General features: G+C 41.0%; 2 protein-coding genes across 4 annotated transcripts; one reads left to right on the forward strand and one right to left on the reverse strand.

Moving 5' to 3' along the window:
• The first annotated feature begins 11,508 nt into the window (after window positions 1-11,508).
• LOC103717746 (uncharacterized) lies at window positions 11,509-15,576 on the forward strand. 2 transcript variants are annotated; one of them, XM_039123546.3, is made up of 2 exons: window positions 11,509-14,736; window positions 14,815-15,576. In XM_039123546.3, the coding sequence occupies exons 1-2, from the start codon at window positions 11,781-11,783 to the stop codon at window positions 15,306-15,308; spliced, it is 3,450 nt and encodes a 1,149-aa protein (XP_038979474.3). In that variant the 5' UTR covers window positions 11,509-11,780; the 3' UTR covers window positions 15,309-15,576. The 2 variants fall into 2 exon arrangements, with proteins under 2 accessions (XP_038979474.3, XP_026664492.4); XM_026808691.4 differs by having other exon boundaries at window positions 11,510-14,736; window positions 14,824-15,576.
• A 1,847-nt stretch (window positions 15,577-17,423) lies between these two features.
• On the reverse strand, window positions 17,424-24,451 carry LOC103717734 (uncharacterized). Of its 2 annotated transcripts, XM_039123547.3 has the most exons (5): window positions 24,049-24,450; window positions 23,794-23,976; window positions 17,979-18,048; window positions 17,804-17,875; window positions 17,424-17,714 (listed from the first exon to the last, which is right to left on the reverse strand). In XM_039123547.3, the coding sequence occupies exons 1-5, from the start codon at window positions 24,364-24,366 to the stop codon at window positions 17,662-17,664; spliced, it is 696 nt and encodes a 231-aa protein (XP_038979475.1). In that variant the 5' UTR covers window positions 24,367-24,450; the 3' UTR covers window positions 17,424-17,661. The 2 variants fall into 2 exon arrangements, with proteins under 2 accessions (XP_038979475.1, XP_088574366.1); XM_088718240.2 differs by lacking the exon at window positions 17,804-17,875 and having other exon boundaries at window positions 24,049-24,451.
• Between the last annotated feature and the right edge of the window lie 92 nt (window positions 24,452-24,543).

Raw genomic sequence — 24,543 nt, forward strand, 5'->3', positions numbered from 1 at the left:
AGCTTTGCCGCTGTGGGACGACCTGTCTCTGACAAAGAAAAAGTTTTTTCTCTCTTAAATGGCTTAGGTGCTCAATATGAACCTTTTGTTTCTTCTATGCTTAAACCACCTACTCCATCCTATGGTGAGATAATTTCTTTACTTCAAGCCTTCGAAATTCGTACTAACACCAACAAACACCACTCCCATAGCTATACTGCATTTTTTAGTCAACGGAATAAAGGCAACAAAAACAAAGGTGCATTCCATGGTCATAGCAAAAATTATTCAGGCAAAGGTAGAGAACCACTCCTTCAAATAAGCCTACAAATCGTAATGTTGCTCCACCAACCAAACCTACTGGATCCAAGACCTCGGGTCACTCCTCCAATGCAACTGTTCGTTGTCAAATTTGTAAAAGGCACGGACATGAAGCCCCTGTGTGCTGGTTTCGCTATGATCAGTCCAATGATGACACCCCAAATCAAGAGGCGTTTACTGCTTTGCAAATCCGTGATGCTTTGGAAGACCAGGAGTGGACAACTGACACTGGAGCATCATCTCACATGACGTTAAATGCTGGTATGTTGCGTAATCTCAAACCTTATAGAGGCACTGATCATGTGATGGTTGGTAATGGTATGATGTTACCTATTACGCATATTGGCCAAGCTATTTTGCATCATAAATCACATACTCTTATTCTTGACAATGTCTTGCTTGTTCCAAATTTAGAATGACATCTTTTATCTGTAGGACAACTAACTAGTGATTATCCTATAAATTGTGAATTTGATGATGTTGGCTTTGCTATTAAGGAAAGGGGGACAAACAGGATCCTTCTAAGAGAAATCAAGAGGGGTAATTTGTACACAATTAAGACATCGCCAGAGGCCCACTTTTCAGTGCGTTTTCAGGCGGTGAACAGTGAAGTTTGGCATCAACGACTTGGCCATCCACAAGCTGCTGTTGTTCAAGCTTTGCATTCCAAAGGACTTCTTCGATTACGAGGAAAAAATAAATTTCGGGTTTGTGAAAGTTGTCGGTTAGGCAAACTTAGCAAATTACCATTTTTACCTTGTTTGAATAATGACTATGGTCTATTTGAAAAATTTCATTGTGATCTTTGGGGACCTGCACCTATTAGTTCCAATGATAATTTTTTATACTATGCTTGTCTTGTTGATGATCATAGTAGGTATATGTGGCTTGTTCCCTTGCGAAAAAAATCTGAATTTTTTAACTATTTTCGTGCCTTTGTTGCTTATATTGAGCGACAATTTTCTCGTAAGATCAAAATTTTGCAAAGTGATGGTGGGGGTGAGTTTGTTAGCAATGCTTTCACTAATTATTTGCAGGAACTTGGTATAGTTCATCAATTGTCATGCCCACACACTCCAGAACAAAATGGTGTTGTTGAACGTCGCCACCGAACCATTCGTGAGCTTGGCCTTACTATGCTATATCACTGTGGTATGCAAAAAAATTTTGGGTGGAGGCCTTTTCCACCGCTACCTTTTTAATTAATCGCTTACCATCTCTTGCACATCATAGTGAATCTCCTTTTTATACAGTCTATGGCAAACATCCTGATTATCCATCCTTTAGAGTTTTCGGCTGTAAATGGTATCCTTACACCTGGCACACCAAATCTAATAAGTTTGATCCCAAAACTGTGCCATGCATTTTTATGGGTTACAGCCAAAAACATAAAGGATACAAATGTTTTTCTCCCCAATCAAAGAAAATGTTTGTCTCTAGACATGTGGTGTTTGATGAAGAGACTTTTCCTTACAAAAACCAAAGCACACTTCATCTAACCTCCCACGACACACAAAATATTACATCCTTTTCAGATTGGCTTGATGAGCAGCCCCCTATATCTACATCTGCATCCCCTATGATGTCTCCAATAAAATCACCCTCACACATTATCGAGCTTCCCACTTTGGACGTAATAGCTAACCCAAGCACAGATACCACTGCGCCAGAGAGACCTTCTATCCTTGTGGATCACTTCTCCGAGATGTCATCTAGTCCTCTTATGGCCTCGGCTTCCGGCATGTCTTCAGAACACATTCATCCCATGGTCACACGGGGTAATGCAGGTATTTATAAACCCAATCCCAAGTATGCCCATCTTCATAGTGTTACCTCCATCCCTCCGATACCAAAAACTATTAAAAACTACTTTAAAACATGAGGGATGGATCTATGCTATGAAAGATGAATGACATGCTCTAAGTAAAAATGAAACCTGGAGTTTAGTCCCTCGAGAGCCTCACATGCATGTCATTGGCAATAAATGGGTTTACAAACCTAAACTCAATTATGATGGTACCTTAGAACGCCTAAAGGCTCATTTAGTTGCAAAAGGGTATCATCAAGTTGATGGCATCGATTACCATGAGACTTTCTCTCCGGTAATCAAACAAAGTACCATAAGACTTGTGCTCTCTATTGCTCTTTCAAAAAACTGGGACATTCGATAACTTGATGTTAAAAATGCTTTCTTACATGGTTCTCTCCAAGAAACTATCTTTATGGAACAACCACCCGGTTTTATTGATTCTCACTTTCCACATCATGTTTGCAAATTACACAAAGTATTATATGGTCTCAAACAAGCACCACGTGCATAGTTTGCTCGATCGTTTTAGCTCTTTTTTGATAAAATTTGGCTTCTTCTGTAGCATTGCTGACCCTTCACTCTTTATTTACAAAAGACAGAGTGACACTTTAATACTCCTTCTCTATGTTGATGATATTCTTTTGACATGGTCCAATCCTACCCTTTTACAAAATTTTAGTCTTGATCTTCATAAAGAATTCGATATGAAAGATCTTGGATTTCTTCATTACTTCCTTGGTGTTCAAATCACGCGTACTTCTAATGGTTTGCTCTTGTCACAGTCCAAGTATGCTTTAGACATTCTTCAACGAGCTCAAATGGAGGGGTGTAAGCCTGTGAACACCCCCATGTCTTCCAAGGACAAGGCCTCCACGGACACCACGCCATTTTCCGATCCTACTCACTATCGGAGTATAGTTGGCGCTTTACAATATCTTACATTTACTAGACCTGACCTCTCTTTTAGTGTGAATTTTGTCTCGCAGTTTATGCATTCTCCAACGCAAGGACATTATCAACTTGTCAAAAGGATCCTTAGGTATGTGCATGGCACCATCACTCTTGGACTTCACCTTCGCCGCCACTCGGCTCTTAACCTTTATGGTTTTTGACTCCGATTGAGCCGGTTGTAAGGAGACTCGACGATCTACCTTAGGATATTGCACCTTCCTTGGTAGCAATTCATCTCTTGGTCAGCCAAAAAACAGTCTTTTGTCTTCCGTTCCAGCTCCGAAGCAGAATACAAATCATTGTCCAATGCTGCCGCTGAATTACTTTGGTTATCCTACATTCTACATGATATTGGCATTCCTCTACAATGCCCTCCTCTCCTCCTAACTAACATTCAAAGTGCTATTTGCATGGCAGCCAATCCTGTTTTTCATGCCCGTAGCAAGCATATCGAAATTGATTTTCATTTCATTCGAGAAAAAGTCCAAAAAGGTCTACTCCGCACGAAGCATGTTCCATCCAAACTCCAAACAGCTGATATTTTTACCAAACCATTGGATCGACCAGTATACGAGTTCAATCACTACAAATTAAGCCTCATCTCGCAGCTTCATTTGAGTGGGGATGTTAGGAAACCACCAATTTGTCATATGCAGAATTATTGAATACCAATAAGAAAGATATAGAGCCGTTGGAAACTAACAAGGAAGATGCAGAGTTGTTGGAAACAAATCATCAATCATGCAATTCCCTCCAAGAAAGGAAACCACCAATCTATCAAATGCTATTGAAGATGTAGAGATTTGAAAATCAATAAGGAAGATATAGAGCCGTTGGAAACTAATAAGGAAGATGCAGAGTTGTTGGAAACAAAGAAGAAATCTTTTCAACATTCTAATTGAGTTGTTAAAATCTTTGTAATTACTTTTCTTCCCATTCTATTGTTGTAAGTTTTCCTATTTATAATCAAATACAATCACCTCTCAAATGAAGGAGAGTTTTACCCAAAAAAAGCCATTAGCTAAATCTTTCTTCAAATCTAACTATATCCAATTCTACTAGCGGGTTTAGTTTGTGGGCTGTGCCAAAGACCGTTGCCCATACTTTACAGTATTTTCGAGTAAAAATCATAATTTAAAGTTTACTAGCCACCAGTCGCATTTGAGAGAAGGAAGCCAAAAATGAGTGACGGACTGTAATAGGTTTAAAAGTCGAATCTAGGAATCCGATCTGATTGAAAGGAGTCGAATTAGAGAAAAAAAATAAAATTCAATCTATTCCAGAGTTTTATACTAGAGATCCAATCTAATTGGGAAATGAAAAAAATATGCTTGTGCTGGGATAAGCAACATATTATCCATATAAAAATTAATAGACAAAAAACTTCTTAATCATTTTTTGTACATATTTTTGAATAAAAGAATTCAAGATATTTTGATCACAAAATTTTGATAGGTGAATTTAAAATAACATATTATTCTCTCGTTTAATAATATAATATAGATATATTGTTAACATACTTTGTTAAACTTGTTGCATGACAAACTCTACGTGCTCACTCCAAGAAAAAGTGGTGTGCATGGAAAATGCTGAGATTGTAAATTGGTTTATGAGTAGTATGAAATGTACCTATGAAGTAGAACTTCCCGCATCATATACTATATTAGAATCTAATGTAGAAATCTACTCACCAAAAACTTTATCACCTTCACATTTACCCCTTCTCCCTGGTGTGTGTATGTGTGTGTGTGAGAGAGAGAGAGAGGAGAACAAGGATATGTGTCCAATCTGAAGATTTGCTTGCAGCTTTCTAGATGGCGAGAGACGATGCTAAAGCCATACCAATTTGGATTAGTGCATATACTAGATTGGAGTATAGGCTTCTCATCATGGAGACCCATCGTAGTTAATAGTCATAGGAATATGCAACTATAATCCTTAAACCTTAAAGTTTGAGATAATTAGTAGTCATAGCAATATTTAACTGTATTTTATGAGTAATCCAGAAAGAAAAGAATTCTATGTTTATTATTTCTTAATAGTCTTGCCTGGTGGGTCATTTGGAGTTTTTAAGAGTGTTACACTTTGAGATTTTGAAAACAGAAGTAGTAAAATTATCACCATCGAATAACTTCTTCACAATAAAAAATTTGCCCTGTGAAAAAAAATTAAGAGTTATTGTAAAATGTGGCCTAAATAAAAGTTAATAAAACTAATCATTTAAATGATTGACTGGTCAATTGTGGAAGAGTCGTTGAAAAATTTGGAAGATTTAAATATCTCTGATGTCCCTTTTTCTATTTTTCTCTTTCGGGGAGCATTAAGGGGAGATCTCCATTTCAAAATACAAAGAAAATTATGCAAGAAAAATATACAATACAAAGTCTCATTAAGGCTGGTTCGGCCCTATGACTCAAAACAATCAAAAGCAAATGAAGCAGCACAACAGCAACATCTGCTAAGGCCAAGGGAAGCCACATCTTAAGACATACGCAAGCCTTGGAAACGAAGGCCACTAATGAGACTTGCAAAGCTCTTGTGACATATAGTTGTCTCTTCTAATCAACATAAATGAGCACAGAATTTAAACATAATGGACATTGAATTTAAATTTCTTCTCTTATTAATTTAGCATTGGACTTAGTGAAACAATAGCTTACTAATTGGAATTTAAAGCATATATCTTTGAAAATGGAAATACTAGTTTTAATTGTCAGCATGTAGATTGTAGAAACCATCAAACTCAGCTGAGCCTAAGGTTGTACCAAGGTTGAGGCTTGTCGACTCAAGACCAGCCCCGACTGCGACTCATTCGCATCCCTAACTACAATGCCACCTCTAAAACCAAATGAAATCCATGCAGGTGGACTGTCATGATCAAACCTGCAATTAGCCTTCTAAACAAACTTACAGGATTGAATGATACAGTCACAAGAAAACTGACTTCCTCAGTGAAGCACAGACCACCATTGCTTGTTCTGGACCAACCACCTATAGTTGGCCTCACATTCAGTCAATCCTCTTTCTCTTTCTGTCGTTTGGTAAAAAATATTTCCTCTTTTCCTCCTTTTAGTTGATTGGAGACTTAATTTGTTGCATTGTCCCCAAAGGTATAGGATTTATTTAGCTATGTAATAGGATCGAGCTTGTTCATCCTACTAGTGGCTACACATATGGAGCTTGAGCACTAAAACCGGGCTCCCTTTGGAAGAGAGCTCCACCAGTGTGTTATTTTATGTGAAAGAAGGGCATGTAGGTCCTCTCCTAGCCGGGAATCTATCAACTTCATGACTTTGAGAGGACATTGACCGTGAAGTATTTCAAAATGTAGCATCCATCTTCCATTCTTCCAAAAGCTTAGAGTTGCTCGCCAACATGTAATTGGATTGCTTTGGATTTATAAATGTTCAGGAAATGCAGGAGTGATTTCATGCTGTTTTAGTATCATATTTTGAGTGTCATTAGTCTCCTATTCTTTCTCTCAGGAAAAAAAAATACCATATTTTAAGTGGTGAATTTCGTGCATGGTGCACCGATCAATAAATCACGATCTTTGCAGTCGCAATAACAAATCAAACAAGTCAATGTTTAAAATCATAATTTTTGTAGTATCATAGTAGCTCTTTATAATGATCTTGGATTTCCCGTTCCTTAATATATGTGCATAGTGGGTTCTTAATTAAATATCAACTATATATCACTAATTAAATTAACCTTTGTTAATTTCTTTATAATGAACTATGATATGACAGAATGATGATTGCCTTCGCGAAAAAAGAATAATGATCATCCTATATTTGGCATTTTCACTGCTCATCCGGCTATAATGTTGCTGTCAAAATTCAATCTTAATGCAAATTGGATACATGAACAGCATTTTTATTATATAATGCCATTATTTTATCAATATTATCCCTTTTTTTCATTACAATAGCTAATAATAGCCATTAGATTGGCCATTGTTACATTTAGAAAGTCTAAATTTGAGGCTGAACTGGACAAAATAATGACCGTTATTTCTGTAATAACAGGAGATCGATGATGGTGTTGGAGGGGCTGTCTATATATAAATATATATATGCACACGTATATGTATATGATGATATCAGCATTATTGAAACCTTGGGATGAACTTCAATTTGACAAAGTGTGGACTCTTCCTGATGATCAAGTAAATGGACAGTGGGATTTAATTATTAGAACTGATAAGATGGTCAGTTGAGGAAGATGAGAGTTTTTCATGCAACTTAATTATTGACAGTTTTCATCGATACAGGTACAAATTTTAGATATAAGTAAGACACACCATGAGCAGCCTCATATGATCAAGTACCTGAATGGCTTCATCTAACTTGTAATATCTGCTGCGCCTTGTAAATGCTGAAGCATTGAGATCAAAATAGGAGAGGACAATTAAACACCAACAATAGAGTTGAGAGAGTAAGAACGGAGAATTGAATGGCAATTGGATGTAAAGAAAACAAGACTGATAGATCAGAATCCTATATAGATACATGGAGAATTAGAAGGTGGACTTCTATTTTATTTTTTATTTTTTCTTTTTAAAGAATCCTGCAGTCGAGTCATTCATTTTATAAGTGCAAGTTGCATAACAAGGAAAACATTGACATGTTGTGTTCCTCAAGGATTGCCACATGATTTTGGTACCAAGGTTTTATGGTTCTATCATTGTCATGATCAATTATTGCTTCATATGTACCTTCCATAATTATGAAATAGCAGCATACGACTTCGTATTAATTTTCTAAGAATATAATCTACATTTGTATTTTATAATTTGTTAGAGAAAATAAGATTGATTTTAGCAAACTAAATATGAGAAACAATATTAAATTCTATGACTAGGGGCAACATTAACCTTCTTTCTGTTAATTATCCATCATTGTATTTTTCTGAAAAATACTAAAAAAAATCCATTACCGTGAATGTTTAAGTAATGTATTTGGAGAAAAAGATTGGGATTGTTATATAATGTTCTCTTTTTTACTGCCTCAATGAGTTTGTTGGATTTCCCACTCACTCTCTTTTTTTTTAAAAAAAAAAGGAAAGAAAAACATTAGATTCATTTATAGTGCATACATGGCGTCTAGAAACTTTTTTCACTAACTGCTCCACCATTAAATAAAAAACAATGATAGCAAACCAAGGGTGCAAATCTTTAATCCCTTGACGCTGATCCAAATTAATCCGACCTCAATGGGTTTCAGCAATCTTGACCTGATCGGATTAGCCCTACAAAATTCTATTTTAATCCAAACTAACATGATTCAATCAGGTTTAAAAAGTTCATATCCATATCTATATTCATATCCAACCCAATTGGAGCTTGAACCTTAGCCAGCTCTCAACCAACCAGTAAGTTAGCATGAAGCACATATCATGTGTAAACCAAGTATAAGAAACATCAGATATAATATATATCTAGCCATCCAACTTGCATCCTTATTTGTCCTCTAAATCCAGCAAGGTGACAAGCAGCTAGTCCAAGATCTTCATTTATTTTTATAATAAGATAGCTTAAGACGCAGCATGTCACGGGGTGTCCTGGCAGTTACTTCTTGAACAAGATTCAAATATGATCAAAGGCACAAGCTTGGATGGTGAACCAAGATATCATTAACCTTGTATGACCAATGGGGCGGTGGCTGTAAAAGTTCCCATCTCATGCATGCTATATATAAACTCTCCTCATTTTTTTCACTTTAAAAACTTTTGGATGGAGGCTACGTCCAATGGCAGAGGCACGCGACGCTCATGAAGCCACCACCTTGTGTCTCTTTAACCTCGGATGCCATCCCTTTGCCTGCCCTTGGATGGCTCCTAATTAAACCAACAGCTAAGAAGCCCATGCTTTGCCTATTTCTTTATACATTTCCTCCTCCCTCTTTTTATACTTTTCAGTGGATGGAGTGGGGTTTGTTTATGGCCTTGGTCACGTGAGACCTCATTAAACGACATTTGTTTCTTTAACTTTGGGCTGAGATCATGTTATGTTCCCAACCCCATTATAAATAATTCTCTCATTTAAAATAAAAAGTTGGGGAGTTCTTCTCGTCACCTTAAGCATGGTATACATTAGGTGAGGGTGGTGGGAGAAGGACAGGGAAAACGTGGATAGATTCGGGTCGGGGAGTGTCCCGAGGCCAAGACCCTAAAAAATAAGGGCCTAGAGCAGCGCCGTTTAGCTTTACTCCCACTGTGTTCTGTAGGCCAAGGAGAGTGCCCGTGTCTGTGGACTCTTATGGGGCCACTGGTCTTTAAACTGGCATTTCAAGAGCTATTCTAATGGCACAAGCCATGGTGGAATAATCTAATGGCAATACGCAGCCATTAGATTACAATACTAATGTGACTCTCTTGATGCTTGGGGAGGGGAGGAGGAGGGAGGTAAAGTGGGGTAAGAGGTGGAATCCACAGCCACATGTGGTTTTTGCCTCGGGATGTGGGTGAATGCAGTTTAAACGTTTGAACAGGAGGGAGTGGGTGGTGGTGGTGGTGGTGGTGGTGGAGGAGGAGGCGTGGCTCAGAAAACTTTGAACATGGACATTATGGCTAGGGCTTGATCTCTGTTTTGCTGCATAAATGCATTGCTTAAAGGTCAGTGGCAAGTGCAAGCATGTTGTAATGAATTCGAAAAATAGTCACAGCTATATAGATGACAAATGCACCTTTAATAGGTTAGAGATTTAATGGCTGACAGTTGGAGACAATTTGTCATTCATTGTTGCTATTATATAGCTTTATTGTGTGCTTGGAATAAAAGGGTAGGTATCTCACTAATAGTCACTATATGTGAGAAGACAAAACTCTAGGGCTCAGTCTTGTTTAATACAGGGGTGCTAATGCTAAAGAATCAGTGCAGATAATTTTTTTGGAAATTAGATAAAAAACTTAGATTGTTATCCTGTAGGGCTAGATTTGTGTTAAATATATGTTTCTTCTTGCATTTCATGAGTACGCAACAAATTCCTTTTTTTTCGGAGAGATGGTCATAAGGTGATGACAATTGAGATCTGAGATGAGAGAGTAAAAAATATATTCATATCAGGACATCATTTTACTTTTTTAAGTTTTTCTTTTCTAAATTCAATGTCAAATTATTATTTTTTAACTCTTTGAATTAAATTAATGGCCATGCAGATGGAAATATTTTTAAAAACCTGTGAAGAAATTTGATACGGCTTTTGAATATGAAAACCATAGACATATTATGTAAAGAAGAAATAGTCAAAAAAGCATAAATCTTTGGTTGCATGAACTTAAATTATAAAATCAAGAAGATCGGCTTGATTATCCGCGGATCGGTTGTTCGGTTTAAGAATAAACCCCACACTTGTCATAAACAATTATAAGCTGGTGTCAACTTGAGAATAAACAGTTAATCATACATTGATGCTCTTGCCAAACAAATAGAGAAGATATGTTAAACAAGGTTAAGATTAATCAACATTTCAGGGCAATAAATAGCTTGACAACTCACTTTGGATAGAAAACTTTGAATATTTAGAGATACCTTCGTCCAAAGCACATTCTGCTCATTTTGCTCGCAAAAAGCCAATTAATTCTCGATCAAAAAAAAAAATTGCCTGCAATGCAATACACGTATCATGCATACAAACACTGTTTGATCAAAAACAGCATGATATCCTGACCATGGTTTTCCGAGATTGCGTTGCATGGGGACAATAAGAGACCGTAATTCTAGTGTCGTCACCATTCCAGACTCTGTGATCTAGCCCCAATTTGCTCACAGTGTTCAACTTGTACAGTATGTGGGACCTCAAAACCAACGTAAAAGCCATAACCTGCCAAGATGACCAATTTGGTGACATCACAATCCGTTGCACCAATCTCATGCTTGGCAAGACCCTTCGGACGCATTGCGACCTGGTTTGACCAGGAAAAGACACCTCATTCGTCTACTGCAACCCAAATCGCCAATTCCACAAACAGCTTACACGCGTCCTGTGCGTTCGTAAAGGACTATTCCCCCGGACAAGAACAGGACCTCTCTCTGCAGCAATTAAATAAGCGTGGGATGGAGGCCAGCGCAAAGCCACAAGCCAAGCCCATCCCAGGCCATCTAAGCCTAGAAGAGACATGGAAAAGGTCAGAAGAAAAAAAGGTGATAGAAGAAGAAACAGTAAACAGTAATAATTTATTGCTTATGTACTGCTTATGGACTTTAGAATTCACAAGGTATAGTATTCTTCAGCCCAAAATAAGAGCCTATATCTCTGGACCAAGATGCCCCGGGTCCCCCGAATAGAGTCGAATTCAACAGTCTTGACACTCACCACCAAACCCACGCGAATCCATATAAATTTTTTAGCGAAAATGGCAGTCCAAATGGTCAGAGCTTCGCCCCCCACCACTGCATGCAGACACCCACACATGGTGTCGTCTCTTCGCCGCTGCTCTCCCCCGGCGCGCCTTCCATCTCATCAACCATTCAAATATATTAAACAAGTCTAAGAAATCCGCACCATCCCCATAAGCCGCTTTGGAGTAACGTGTTTACGTACCGTGGAAAGGAAAAAGAAAACAATAGAAAGGAGGAGATGAGCCGGTCTGCTCGTTTTGAGGTTTAGTACCCAAGCCAGGCAGCGAAAGAGAGAGAAAGAGAGGGAGAGACCCAATGCAAAGATAGGAAGTGAGAGCTCCCAAGAACTAGTTGGGATTTGAAGCCTAGGAGTTGATGATGCCGAGGTCGAGGCAACACCGCGCTACATCATCTCCATGCCTCCTCCTCCAACTCTTTCGCTTCTTCTTCGTCTTCTTCTTCTTCTTTTTACGACTACCATCTTTCTCTTCTTCAGCTACAGTCTTATCTCGCAATCCTGAAGTGGTTGCTCTATTCAGCTGGATCGACTCGTCTGTTTCTCCTCCTAAAGAGCTTTCGGACTGGAACCCATCAGACTCCAGCCCATGCAACTGGACCCACATTGCCTGCGACTCCGCCGGCGCCGTCACCTCCCTCACCATCCAGTCCCTGCCACTCGCCGTCCCCCTCCCCTCCGGCCTCTTTGCGGCCCTCCACTCCCTCTCCGTCCTCGTCGTCTCCGACGCCAACCTCACCGGCTCCATCCCCCCCGACCTCTCCTCCTGCTCCCTCCTCACCCTCCTCGACCTCTCCTCCAACTCCCTCTCCGGTTCCATCCCCCCTTCCCTCTCCCGCCTCCCAGATTTGCACTCCCTTATCCTTAACTCCAACCAGCTCTCTGGCCCGGTCCCCGCGGCGCTCGGCGGCGCCACCTCCCTCCGACACATCCTCCTCCATGACAACCGCCTCTCTGGGTCCCTCCCGGACACCCTCGGCAACCTCTCCCGCCTCGAGTCCCTCCGCGCCGGCGGCAACCGCGACCTCTCCGGCCCCATCCCGGCCTCCCTCTCCCGCTGCGCCAACCTCTCCGTTCTCGGCCTCGCCGACACCAAGATCTCCGGCCCCATTCCTGCCTCCCTCGGCCAGCTCTCCAACCTCCAGACTCTCTCCATCTACACTGCCATGCTCTCCGGCTCCATCCCGCCGGAGCTTGGCAACTGCTCCTCCCTCATCAACCTCTTCCTCTACGAAAACGCCCTCTCCGGCCCTCTGCCGCCCTCCCTCGGCCGGCTCCCTAGACTCGAGCGCCTTCTCCTATGGCAAAACTCGCTCTCCGGACCCATTCCTGACTCCTTCGGCAATCTCTCGTCGTTGCTGTCCATCGACCTCTCCATCAACTCCATCTCCGGCGCCATTCCGGCCTCCCTCGGCAAGCTCTCCGGCCTCCAGGACCTCATGCTCAGCGACAACAATGTTTCCGGCACGATACCGCCGTCGCTCGCCAACCTCTCCTCGCTCTCCCAGCTCCAGCTAGACACCAACCAGATCTCCGGCCTCATCCCGCAGGAGTTCGGCGCGCTCTCCTCCCTCACCGTCCTCTTGGCATGGCAGAACCAGCTGGAGGGCGCCATTCCTCCCTCCCTCGCTTCTCTTTCTAATCTCCAAGCGCTTGACCTCTCTCACAACCACCTCACTGGGCCCATTCCTCCCGGCCTCTTCCTCCTCCCCAACCTCACCAAGTTGCTGCTTTTATCCAATGATGTCTCGGGCTCCATTCCGCCGGAGATCGGCCGCTGCGGCTCTCTTGTTCGTCTCCGCCTCGGCAGCAACCGCATCGGCGGCCAAATACCTTCGGAGATCGGCGGGCTCGAAAGCATCAACTTTCTCGACCTCGCCGGCAACAGGATAACCGGCTCCGTCCCCATCGAGATCGGGAACTGCTCCCGGCTCCAGATGATCGATATCAGCAACAACACTCTCAGCAGCGCCCTCCCTGAGTCGCTCTCTTCCATTGCCGCACTGCAGGTGCTCGACGCGTCGCTCAACCGGTTCTCCGGCCCGATACCGGCTAGCTTCAGCAAGCTCGGGGCAATGAACAAGCTCGTGCTTGGCGGAAATTCGCTGTCCGGGCCGATACCCAAGTCGCTCGGCCAGTGTTCGAGCTTGGAATTGCTGGACCTCAGCAGCAACCAGCTCTCCGGCAGCATTCCGGACGAGCTCTTCCAGATTGAGAGCCTCAACATTGCATTGAATCTCAGCAGGAATGCGCTCACCGGACCGATCCCGGATAAAATTTCAGCACTCTACAGGCTATCAGTGCTCGATCTTTCCTCCAACATGCTCGACGGCAGCCTCGCCCCGCTTGCCGGATTAGAGAATCTGGTCTCCCTCAATGTCTCTAATAACAACTTCACCGGCTACCTCCCGGACACCAAGCTCTTCCGCCAGCTATCGGCCTCCGAGCTCGCCGGCAACCAGGGACTCTGCACTCACGGCGGGGATGTGTGCTTCGTGAGCGTGGACGGCGACGGCCGGCAAGTGATGACAGCACGAGAGGAGAGCAGAAGGTTGCGCAGGCTGAAGCTGGCGACCGCGCTGCTGATCACCGCGACGGTGGCAATGGTTCTCGGGACGATTGGAGTCATAAGAGCTAGGAGGATGGGAGGAGGGAAGGGCGGGGAGGACAGCGACTCGGAGATGGGCGGAGAGCTGTCGTGGCCATGGCAGTTCACACCATTCCAGAAGCTGAGCTTCTCGGTCGAGCAGGTGGTGCGGAGCCTCGTCGACGCCAACGTGATCGGAAAAGGCTGCTCGGGGATTGTCTACCGTGTGAGCATGGACAACGGGGACGTGATTGCCGTCAAGAAGCTCTGGCCGAGCACCGGAGCAGCAGCTCCGGTGATCAAAGTTGACGGCAACAGTAACAGAGTCCGGGACTCGTTCTCAGCTGAGGTGCAGACGCTCGGCTCGGTCCGGCACAAGAACATCGTGCGCTTTCTTGGCTGCTGCTGGAACAGGAGCACGCGGCTGCTCATGTACGACTACATGGCCAATGGGAGCCTTGGAGGGCTGCTTCATGAGCGCAGCGGCTTCTCCCTCGGTTGGGACTTGAGGTACAAGATCATCCTCGGGGCGGCGCAGGGTCTTGCTTACCTTCACCACGACTGTCTTCCCCCAATAGTCCACAGGGACATCAAGGCTAACAACATCCTCATCGGCCTCGACTTCGATCCTTACATCGCCGACTTCGGCCTCGCCAAGCTCGTCGAGGACGGCGACTTCGGCCGCTCCTCCAACACCGTCGCCGGATCCTATGGCTACATCGCCCCTGGTTCGTTTTCCTGCTTCCCTCCCCTCCTATTTCAAATTCTAACGGCTAGTTATATCATGAAAGGATGATCGACTCCAGTGGTTGCAGAGTATGGATACATGATGAAGATCACCGAGAAAAGCGACGTGTTCAGCTACGGCGTGGTGGTGCTCGAGGTGCTGACAGGGAAGCAGCCGATCGATCCAACGATCCCCGATGGGTTGCATGTGGTGGATTGGGTGAGGCGGAGGAAGGGGAGCATGGAGGTGCTCCACCCGAGCCTCAGGGGGCGGCCAGATTCGGAGGTGGAGGAGATGCTGCAGGTTCTTGCCGTGGCCCTGCTCTGTGTGAACCCTACCCCTGATGACCGGCCGACGATGAAGGACGTGGCTGCCATGCTCGGAGAGATCCGGCATGAAAGGGAGGAATACGCCAAGGTGGACGTCCTCCTCAAGGGCTCATCACCATCCCTGGCAATGGTGAATGCAACGACCACGACGTCGACTACGCTGTTGTGCCAACAGAGTAGCATCAACAGTGACAATACCAGCCTGTCTGCTTCTAGTGTCTACTCTTCCTCCAAGGCAAAATAGCCCTTTGGTTTCAATTCTGGTCATCCTTCCTAAGAATTATTGTTGGTCTCTCTATGTTTCCTTCTGTTTTGGCCTTAGTTCTTCGATTCTAGCTCTGCTCAGCATTGCCTTGGAAAGGTGGTGGTGGGACTGTAAAGAAGAAGATTAGATTATTTGTTCTGGTTGTTGGTATAGTTAGAGGCCTACAACAAATCAAAACAAGAAGGGCTCAATGCTGTTCAGAATTTGTTCAATACATGAACTAATGATATGGATTATGTTCCCATAACTATCGTCCCCCTCGAGTGGAAAATTACTGTGGTTTGTTTGCTCGACTCTTGTAAGCTTCTCTGACATCAGAGGATAAGAGCTGGAAAGCCATCATCAAGTTTTCTAAAACGTGCAAGGTTCTCTTTTGCACCATGCACAGCACTGAGAGCTTTCAACAGTCCATTGCTTTCCCACCTCTCACCAAATCATGGTGTCAAGGCATCACACCTAATAAGCGCGTTGCTTCAAATGTTCCGATGGATTGTAACCAGAGATTCTTTGGTCTGATAATTGAAACTATATATATAAGCCTACATGTAGTGCAAGTAATTCATCATACCTAGTCAACATTAATGAATGTATCGCACTACAGTTTGATCACCAGGAGTCTTGCTCTTTTGCAGGCTATGATAACCAATGGCTACAACATGGAATTATGAAGACATAAGAGGCATCCCACCGCCCATCCAATCACGGTATCAAGGCATCAAACGTAATGAATGTGTCCCTCGAAATGTTTTGATAGAATAGACTGTAACCAGAGTCTACAGTCTGATTATTGCCTATATATATATATATAGGCATCTATCAGTGGTAAATGAAATTCCCCAGACGTGAACACCACCATATCCCTATGTGATATCACCCTGGATGATAATTGCAAAGCAACGGAGCACAAAATTACAGCATACTGTGACAGAAAGAATTGCATTCACATGCAAAATTACAATACTTGTGACTGAAAGCATTGCATAGCCCGTTATACACCTTAAATTGCTCAATGAAGACTCCACCAGCATATTTTTAAGGGATTTGCAAGAATGAAGGATGCTGTTGAGAGAAACACTTACCTGATCCAACAAATTTGTAAATATGCACACAAATCATCATCAACCCAGACGATTAGACTAGATGTTTATAGTTATGGGAGCGTAGCTTGTTATACATGTTAAATTGCCTAATGAAGACTGCACAAGAAAATTTCTATGGGTGTTGCAAGAATGAAGGATGTTGTTGAGAGAAACACTCATCTGATTCAACAAATTTGCAAATATCCACATATCATCATCAACCCAGAGGATACGACTAGATGTTTATAGTTATGGCTGAATGTAAATAGTCATTGGATTTATATAAGCATTTGCCCTTATACCTCCGTAAAAAGCAGTTTCATGCTCGCACCAGGAGGCTAATATTGTTATTGATGGGCAAAAGGTAAATTGCAATACACCAACTGAAAGGAAATTGTATTAAACTAAAGATTACAGAAGTTTATATAAATAAAATTTATTAAAACTGGATCTCGCTAGTCTGATGTTAGTACAACGTTTTTGATTTACTTTAGCGTACTATTTTTTATTTCATGCCATCTTCATTCACTGCACCGTTTAGGGGATATCAGATGAATGTACATGCATATTATTATTATACTGCCCCTCTTTCATTTTATGAAGTATAGTATCCAGTCACGTTCTTTATATACATCGGAATCAAGCCCTAGTGAAGTACTATATCTTTTTGATACCACAAGAATGACTTGAATCAGTGCTGTAAGCACCAGATCTATGATGGAGACCAACTCTAGGTTGGGCACCACAACTGTTTTGCTATTAAATATTAGAGAGATCAAAGTGTTTGAACCTCACCACTAAAAACACCATAAAACCTTAAAGCAGAACATTTGATGGACAAAAGGAGGATAAAAGAAATCCTCGGAAGTATGATGTTTCTTATCCCATTTATCAATGGAATGCATTATTAACCAAACAATTAAAAAATAATAGCAGCAACACTTGTTTTCCCTGAATTTTCGAAGTCAAATTAAGGCATCCAGCTAAATTAAGCTTCAAGTAACACCAAAAGAACTACAAGGTAAATCAGGGCATGCATTCTAAGCATCAAATTGCCTCGCTCAAATATGATTATGGGTCCACCACAAGGACAGTTTCATTACAAAGAAACGAAGAGAATATATCATACAATATGCAATTAGGAGTCACAAAGTCATAGCTGCCCTGTTTTATGTGCTTCTTTAACTTATTTTCATATTTACACTTATTTTCATATTTACACAGCAGATAAGCATTCTTATGAAGCAGAGAGCTTATACCACCTGGGTTTCCAGTGCCTGGAATATGTCAGTTCGAGAAACCATTCCTGTTTAAACACATTTCAGATCATATCAGTAAATCTTCATTGACAAGATCCCCAGAGAACAGTTTAGTCTTTATGTATATATCTCTTACCTACAACTTGCTGTTTTTCATTTACGATTGGTACCCTATGGATCTTCATCTTAAGCATCAAAGCTGCAGCATCTACACGATATTGCAGCCAAGAAACAAGAGTATTTCCCAAATTTTTATGGAATCACATACGCAATTATGTTCATAAAGAAAGAAGGTTCAGTTACAAACTTACCTAAAACTGTCTTGTCAGGTGACAGAGTGATGGCAGGAGAGGACATCACTTCACCAACCTTCGATTTCAACTGCTTAACCAATAATACCCTATCAGAAAATTGAGTAGAGGAAGAGGGATAGGAGAGGTAGGGAAAAATTAACTTCTGATGAAAATTGTACCATCTTAGTACTGAACCATAAGTGCCACTTGGCCACCAGATTTTATTATGCATGAATCAGTTAGAAAGATGAAGCATATATGAAAATGTAATCTTGAAATACTCTTTTATCATGGAACCGTAATTGAATAAGGAAAAATATCAATTGATAGAATTCAGATGGCTTTGTAATCATACTGCACATGGACTGGCTGCTGAAACAAAGTTAATCCCTTCTCCGCCAAAAAGTATGGAAATGGTAATACATTGATGGCCTTCATGTAAAGTTGTTTAGAGTGAACTAGCAAAATTAGGTAACGGAGCAACAATTAAAGAAACAGGAAATTCCTACAAAATTTAATGGTAATAGTCATATAACATAAATAAGAGCACCCCTCAATTGCACTTTAAAGCCATTAAGAATATGTTTCTACTTTAAAAATAGTTCAAATAATGCAAGTCCATTATCAATAAGTTGGCAGCCTTTTTTGTAATTAGGAAACACTGTTTTAGGGTTGCCTGAGATTCTATAAATATGGTTTTATAGGGAGTGATAAATTAAATATGAGCTATGGATTTTATAAACGACATGAGTCCTTTGTGGAGATCTTACCCTCTATTATAGTCTCTTTTCTTTATACTCTCCTCCTCCTTTTGAATCCCTTATTTTCCTTCCTTGTACTTTCTCGCTATTCTGGCTGTGAAAAGAGGACCAAACATTCAGATCTTATCAGACCTGAAATTCATTTCTGCTCATATATATATTATTTGCAACCCTAGCACTATTGGGATAATCAACTTCATTTTAAAGAGTCTTCTCAGCCTATCCGTTATGCCAGGAGATATAAAGGGAAAGCCTCTAAAGGCATGCTATTCAATTCATTGATCACCTCAATTGGAGATCCAACTGACAACAAAAAAAATAACCTATTTTTTCATCCTATTAGTCACTTTGTGTCATTCAAAACATTTTCATTTGTAATTCCTTTGGTCTTGCGATGTCTTTAAATTTTTCTTTAGCTCCTCCAAGAGGCCTTCACTAATACTAGAGAAAGTCTATAATGGAAGAAATGGTAGCCTTTCATGAGAATGAGGCAGGGGAATGTGCTGATGAATCTCCTTAGGTCTATGCTTCATGTTCAAGCCTAACAAATCTGTTAAAAGATATAAGACCTGATTGCTAGAAGCTACTCTCAAACCTATGATGTAGCTTCACGACATTCTCTTCTGGAAAATATGCCAACGTTTTACTCTTGGTTGTCAATTTGAGGTGATCTCTATCTAGACTAGATATCAAAATATCATCCTACATGGATATTTGCATGGAGAAGCTTATATGGATCCTCCTCCTAGCTTTTATCAAATAAAAGGTTAAAGTCTTACATGATAGCTGAAGAAGCCTAGTTATGGTTCAAAGCAGTATCTTCTGCTTGATTTCGCAAGTTCAGATGAGCAATATTTGATTTTAAATTTAGTCAAACAATCAATTTATTTATGAATAGGACTCCTCTAGTAACAACAACTACATTTGTCATCTAATGATATTCATCTTTTAGAGATGACAACAAAGTTGGAAGCCTTAACATAGCTTTGGAAATGTGAGATAAGAGAGTTGGAACAACTTCATCGTTTTGAAGGTATAAAAGCGAGACATTCTCTAAAGAGAGGCATTCCATGAAGGAGATATGAGAGAGAGAGAGAGTTGGGACAACTGCACTGTTCCCAAGGTAAAGGAGTGGACATCCTTAGAAGACCAATGTCCTTTCATAGAAGAAATATGCCTGGGACCTTCTCAAGGATACATAACTTCTTGGTTGCTTCACTAGTAAATTTTCAAATGGAAACTAGCTCATCAGAAGGAGCTACTTGAAATTTTGGACATGCACTGAAGGTTCACATGAAGCCTAATGCATACAACAACTACCAGAATAAATATTTCTCAACTAGCAAGTTCCTCAAACATATCATTTAGCAGTCATACTCCAGATTGTGTGGTAATTTAAGGCAGCAGCTAGCTAGGGAGTTTTGTTCGGTGCGCAAGGGCATCATAAAGTGTGGGTTGCAAGAATAATGATTGAGCAGGTTCGCTAGCTGCTAAGAGATCAATCCTTGGATATTGCACATTTCTCAGGTGTAATTGTGAAATCTAGCGTGGCAAAGTGCTAGGTGATGTCTCTTGCTGCATATAAGTTGAAATGTCTTTGCTACCATTTATCTTATACTGAATTTTGTGTTTCACAGCTGATCCATTTTATGTGAGAACCAGTGGCACCCATGCTGCAAGCAATCCCATCTTTCATAAAGAACCACACAAAATCAAAGTAGCCCTTCACGTTCTATGTGGAAAGGTGGTTGATAGGAAGATCATTGAACCTCATTTGTGATCTAACTTTCAAATGGTTGATGTCACAAAAACTATCCAACATGACCAGTCAAATACAATTGTGTCCAAGCAAGGATTTATTGGCATGTAGGAAAGGGTTGATGCATGGGCAACACTTGAGCATAATATGAGGCTGATGAACACAGATTTGTCCTACATATGATCAAATACCAAAAAAAGTGGATCCAAGTATAGTTTACTCATGTGTGATTGGGCCTTTGTTTAATCAGAATATTATGCACAAGCGACCAATAGTAAGGGCTAACATTGTCCTTTATGTCAAATAAGTGCCCAGCCCCCTTATTAATAGAATAAAGATGCTGCAGGGTTTGAACTAAAAAGAATTATCCAGCTCCAACATTGACATCAAGTCTTTGATTGTGTCGAATTCCTTGATCGATAATCTTTGAGCAAGTGATGAGCTTAACGTTAAACTAAAGAAGCTAGATGGCCAGTTCAGAGAACCATGTTATTGTTAAAACAATCTAAGATAATGCAACCATTTAAAGCAACACTAAAAATCCCAAAGGCTCTAACAGCCTTTCAAAAAAGAAGAAAGAATCAGAGGCATGATATATGCTATTACATTCATATTTGGGTCACAATTTATAAGTCAGAGCAACAAACTGAAAAACATTTATTACTAGTTTGTCATACTGGTTGATTGAAAAGATAATAGTAGATCAGAAAAGTTAGACAGTCACTTCTAGCTTTTCCTGCAGGCTTCCCCCACCCAGTGAAGCCATCTCATTAGGTTTTCGAGGAGAAATTCCATTATTCCAAAAATATCCCCATCCCACAATCATCTCTCCCTCTTTTCTTTCTCATGTTTGCTTCCAGAGCATCTGCTACACCATCTCCTCTCTCTCACACACACAGTAGAAATTTCTCACGTTCATTCCACCCTTTTTCTTTCTCATTGTCTGATTCCAGAGCACCCTCTCCTGATGTTTGATTCCAGACCACCCTCTCTTTCCCAATCTCTCTCTCACTATTGAAAATCAAAGCATGTTGAGAGCCTCTCAAACAGAAAACCAAAATACAAGCACACTGAAGCAACTCCAATCACAAATCCAATTGAAGAACATAAAAAAAGAGTAACACCGTGGAAGGTTAAAGGAACCTAACAAGGTAAAATGATCCCAACACAGAGTATCCCAATGCAACCATAACAACGATTAAGATTAAAATATCATACAACCCAAGAATAAAGTATCACATACATGACAGTGATGAAAAAAGTGACGGGAAAGTGAAAAAAAAAATAAAAAAAGTGATCAAAAAAGGAAAAGGAGAAAAAGACCAAGATCTTCAAGCCAACAAGAGGATTTAAGCCAAGTCCTGTTCAAATTAGAGCTATGGGTGTGAAGCACTGCAAGAACTTGATTGAGACACATTTTCTCCTTCATGACGTTTGATTTGCTTTAATATACTAATTTGTAGCAATTTAAGGTTGAAAAAGCATGGGTTTAGTCTAAGAAGTAGCAATGGCATTTTGAGATTTGGACAAAGACATCAGGTTTGCTAGATGAAGAAGAAAAGAGGTGCAGGCTGGGGGATTGGACAGGACTGGAGCTCGTGATCTTAGGAGGGGAGCATAGAGAGGAGAAGGGAACAAAGATAAGAGGAAGGGAAGCAGAGCAGGAACAGGCTTGGGGGTATAGTTGGAAGAGTCATCTCAATATTGTTAAAATTTCATTGGTAATTGGCGAAGCCAGTCTCCCATAAATTATAACAACTTTCAGCTAGAGTTAATCAATAAAAAGGCACGGGAAGCCCATGTGGGAAGCTAGGCTTGGCTGCCTAGCTTTCCTTTATGTAGATATGTTTCCTTCCCCATAAATTTCTCCACCTATTTCCAAGTAATTAATATTACTCCTTTCTTTCATCTTTATATAATATAGTCAAAGTAGGGTTATTGTCCTAGAACATGCCCCTCCTTTTAAGACAAATTGTAACCAATATATCAATCTCCATCCTTTCTCCTAATCTTGTCATTAGCCTAGTTAGTCTTCATGTTTAGAAAATAAAGCCATGTAGGGCACCCCCGATCAAAAGCCACCCCTAAAAAAAATACCTACTAAAACTATCGGGAGCAGCGTATCTATCTCCATCTTTTTTCTTCCCCAAATTTAATATTGGTATACTAGGTGTAGATGCTTAGAAATTAATCCATGACAGAAATCATAAAAAGAAAGCCACTCCCAAAACTCACATGCTAAGGTATATTTTCCGACATATATTATGCCTTAAATTCAATATATTAATATTTGTTTTGATGTAACATGTTTGAAGAATGTGGATGACAATTATAAATCTTCAAGAACTAGAAGATTTTGCATTTCAAATATTCACATATAGTGTTTCACAGTAAAGTTAGATACTTAGATTCACGATGACTACAGACCATAACTCTACAAGGCATACTAATATTAGATACATCATCAATTTGGCCAAATACAGATTTAGACTTCAAAATGAACGACAAAAATCCAACTCATGACCAGCTACCCTGATAGAATTATGACTTTGAATACTCGTCTCCCAAGGTGGTAATCAAATGCCCAACAACTAACCTAATCTTTGAAAGGATATGCATGACCAAATGAATATTGGTTATGTAACTTAAGAGCATGAACTTATGCCAAAACAGAACATAGCTCCCTCAAGCATTAAAAACCAGTTGAAGCATAAGCCACTTTCTTGCATTGACAAAGTGTCTAAGCAAAAGCCTGTCTCATGAGAAAATCATGACTTATGTCTTTATCATGATTTGTTCATCATATGGTAAACAAATATTTTAGTCTCAATTTTGAGTACGAATCTCAGCAAATTAGCTTTTCTAAAATACGAGTCATGAGGAATCCAAGAAACACATTGAGAAAATGCATCATCTATTCAAATACATGTCTTCATGTTATAAGCACTACTTTGCTAAGCATGTTCAGATTTCAACATCCTATTCGAATAGAGGCCTTCGATTTAATTGAACACTTAAGATCCACTCTGACCCTAGCGAGGGTTCTGGAGAGAACCAGAGAAACGTTAAGAATTCTGCCACCAGAATTCCTATGATTTGCTTTTCAAATTTGTTTCATTCTATGGTTAGATAAGAATCGCTTCCTCGGCCTAGTCGCTTCATAATACAAAGAACAAAGATCACTTAATTATGAGAAAGTAAACCAGAAAATTCCTTCTTTTTTTTCCAAAGGAAAAGTCCTAATCTAACAAGTTATTACAATTAAACCGATTTGAAACAGAGAAGCAAAAGCGAGAGAAGGATTAGATCCAACCTCACAAGAGGCTTTGGCCTTGTCCTTCTTTGAGATTACTCCAATGCATTTGAGCTCCGCGTCGATCACCGGTAGCCCCGACACCACCTGAAAGTGGTGATCGATCTCCTCCAGCGTCTGATCCGCCGTCGCTGTCCGGATCTGCGTCGACATCACCTCCCCCAACAGCGCCGTCGGCTTCATCTACCACCAAAAGAAAAAGAAATCACAACGAATTCAAGAACCTCAAGAAGAATCAAAAGCGATGAAGAAGACCTTGTTGCTGATGATCTGAGTCTCGAGATAGGCTCGGAGGTCGTCGTAGCTGAGGAGGGAGAAGTTCTCCGGCCACTCGCCGGAGATGATGCCCTCCGGGTTCTCGTCCATCTCCGGCCGGAGGTCGTCCGTGGACGAGGAGGCCAGCGCCGAGACCGATCTAACGTTCTTGCACCGGATCGAGGAGAGCGGCTTCCAAGCGCCGCCATTTCCAGTGGTGGGATAGCTGACAACGGCGGCGGTGTGATCGAGAATTTTGGGGGCTTTGGGTGGGAGAGGCAGGAGAAGGGTTCGCTGGAGAGAGCTGCAGGAAGCCATTGTCGTCACTGCTTGCTTGCTTTCCGGGCTTCCGGGGCCGCTTCCCGTATGTACTTTTTTTGTTTTTTGTTCTTTTTTCCCCACTTTTTATTCAAGCTTTTTTTTTTTTTGTTAATGGATTCGAATGATTTAATTAATTAATTAATGGGTTAAAAAACAAAAGATGGATCCTAATTT

This window comes from Phoenix dactylifera, chromosome 3 (genome assembly GCF_051530095.1).
Source record: "Phoenix dactylifera cultivar Ajwa chromosome 3, Ajwa_hap1_PhDact_Kaust_v1.1, whole genome shotgun sequence".
Lineage (NCBI taxonomy): Eukaryota > Viridiplantae > Streptophyta > Magnoliopsida > Arecales > Arecaceae > Phoenix > Phoenix dactylifera.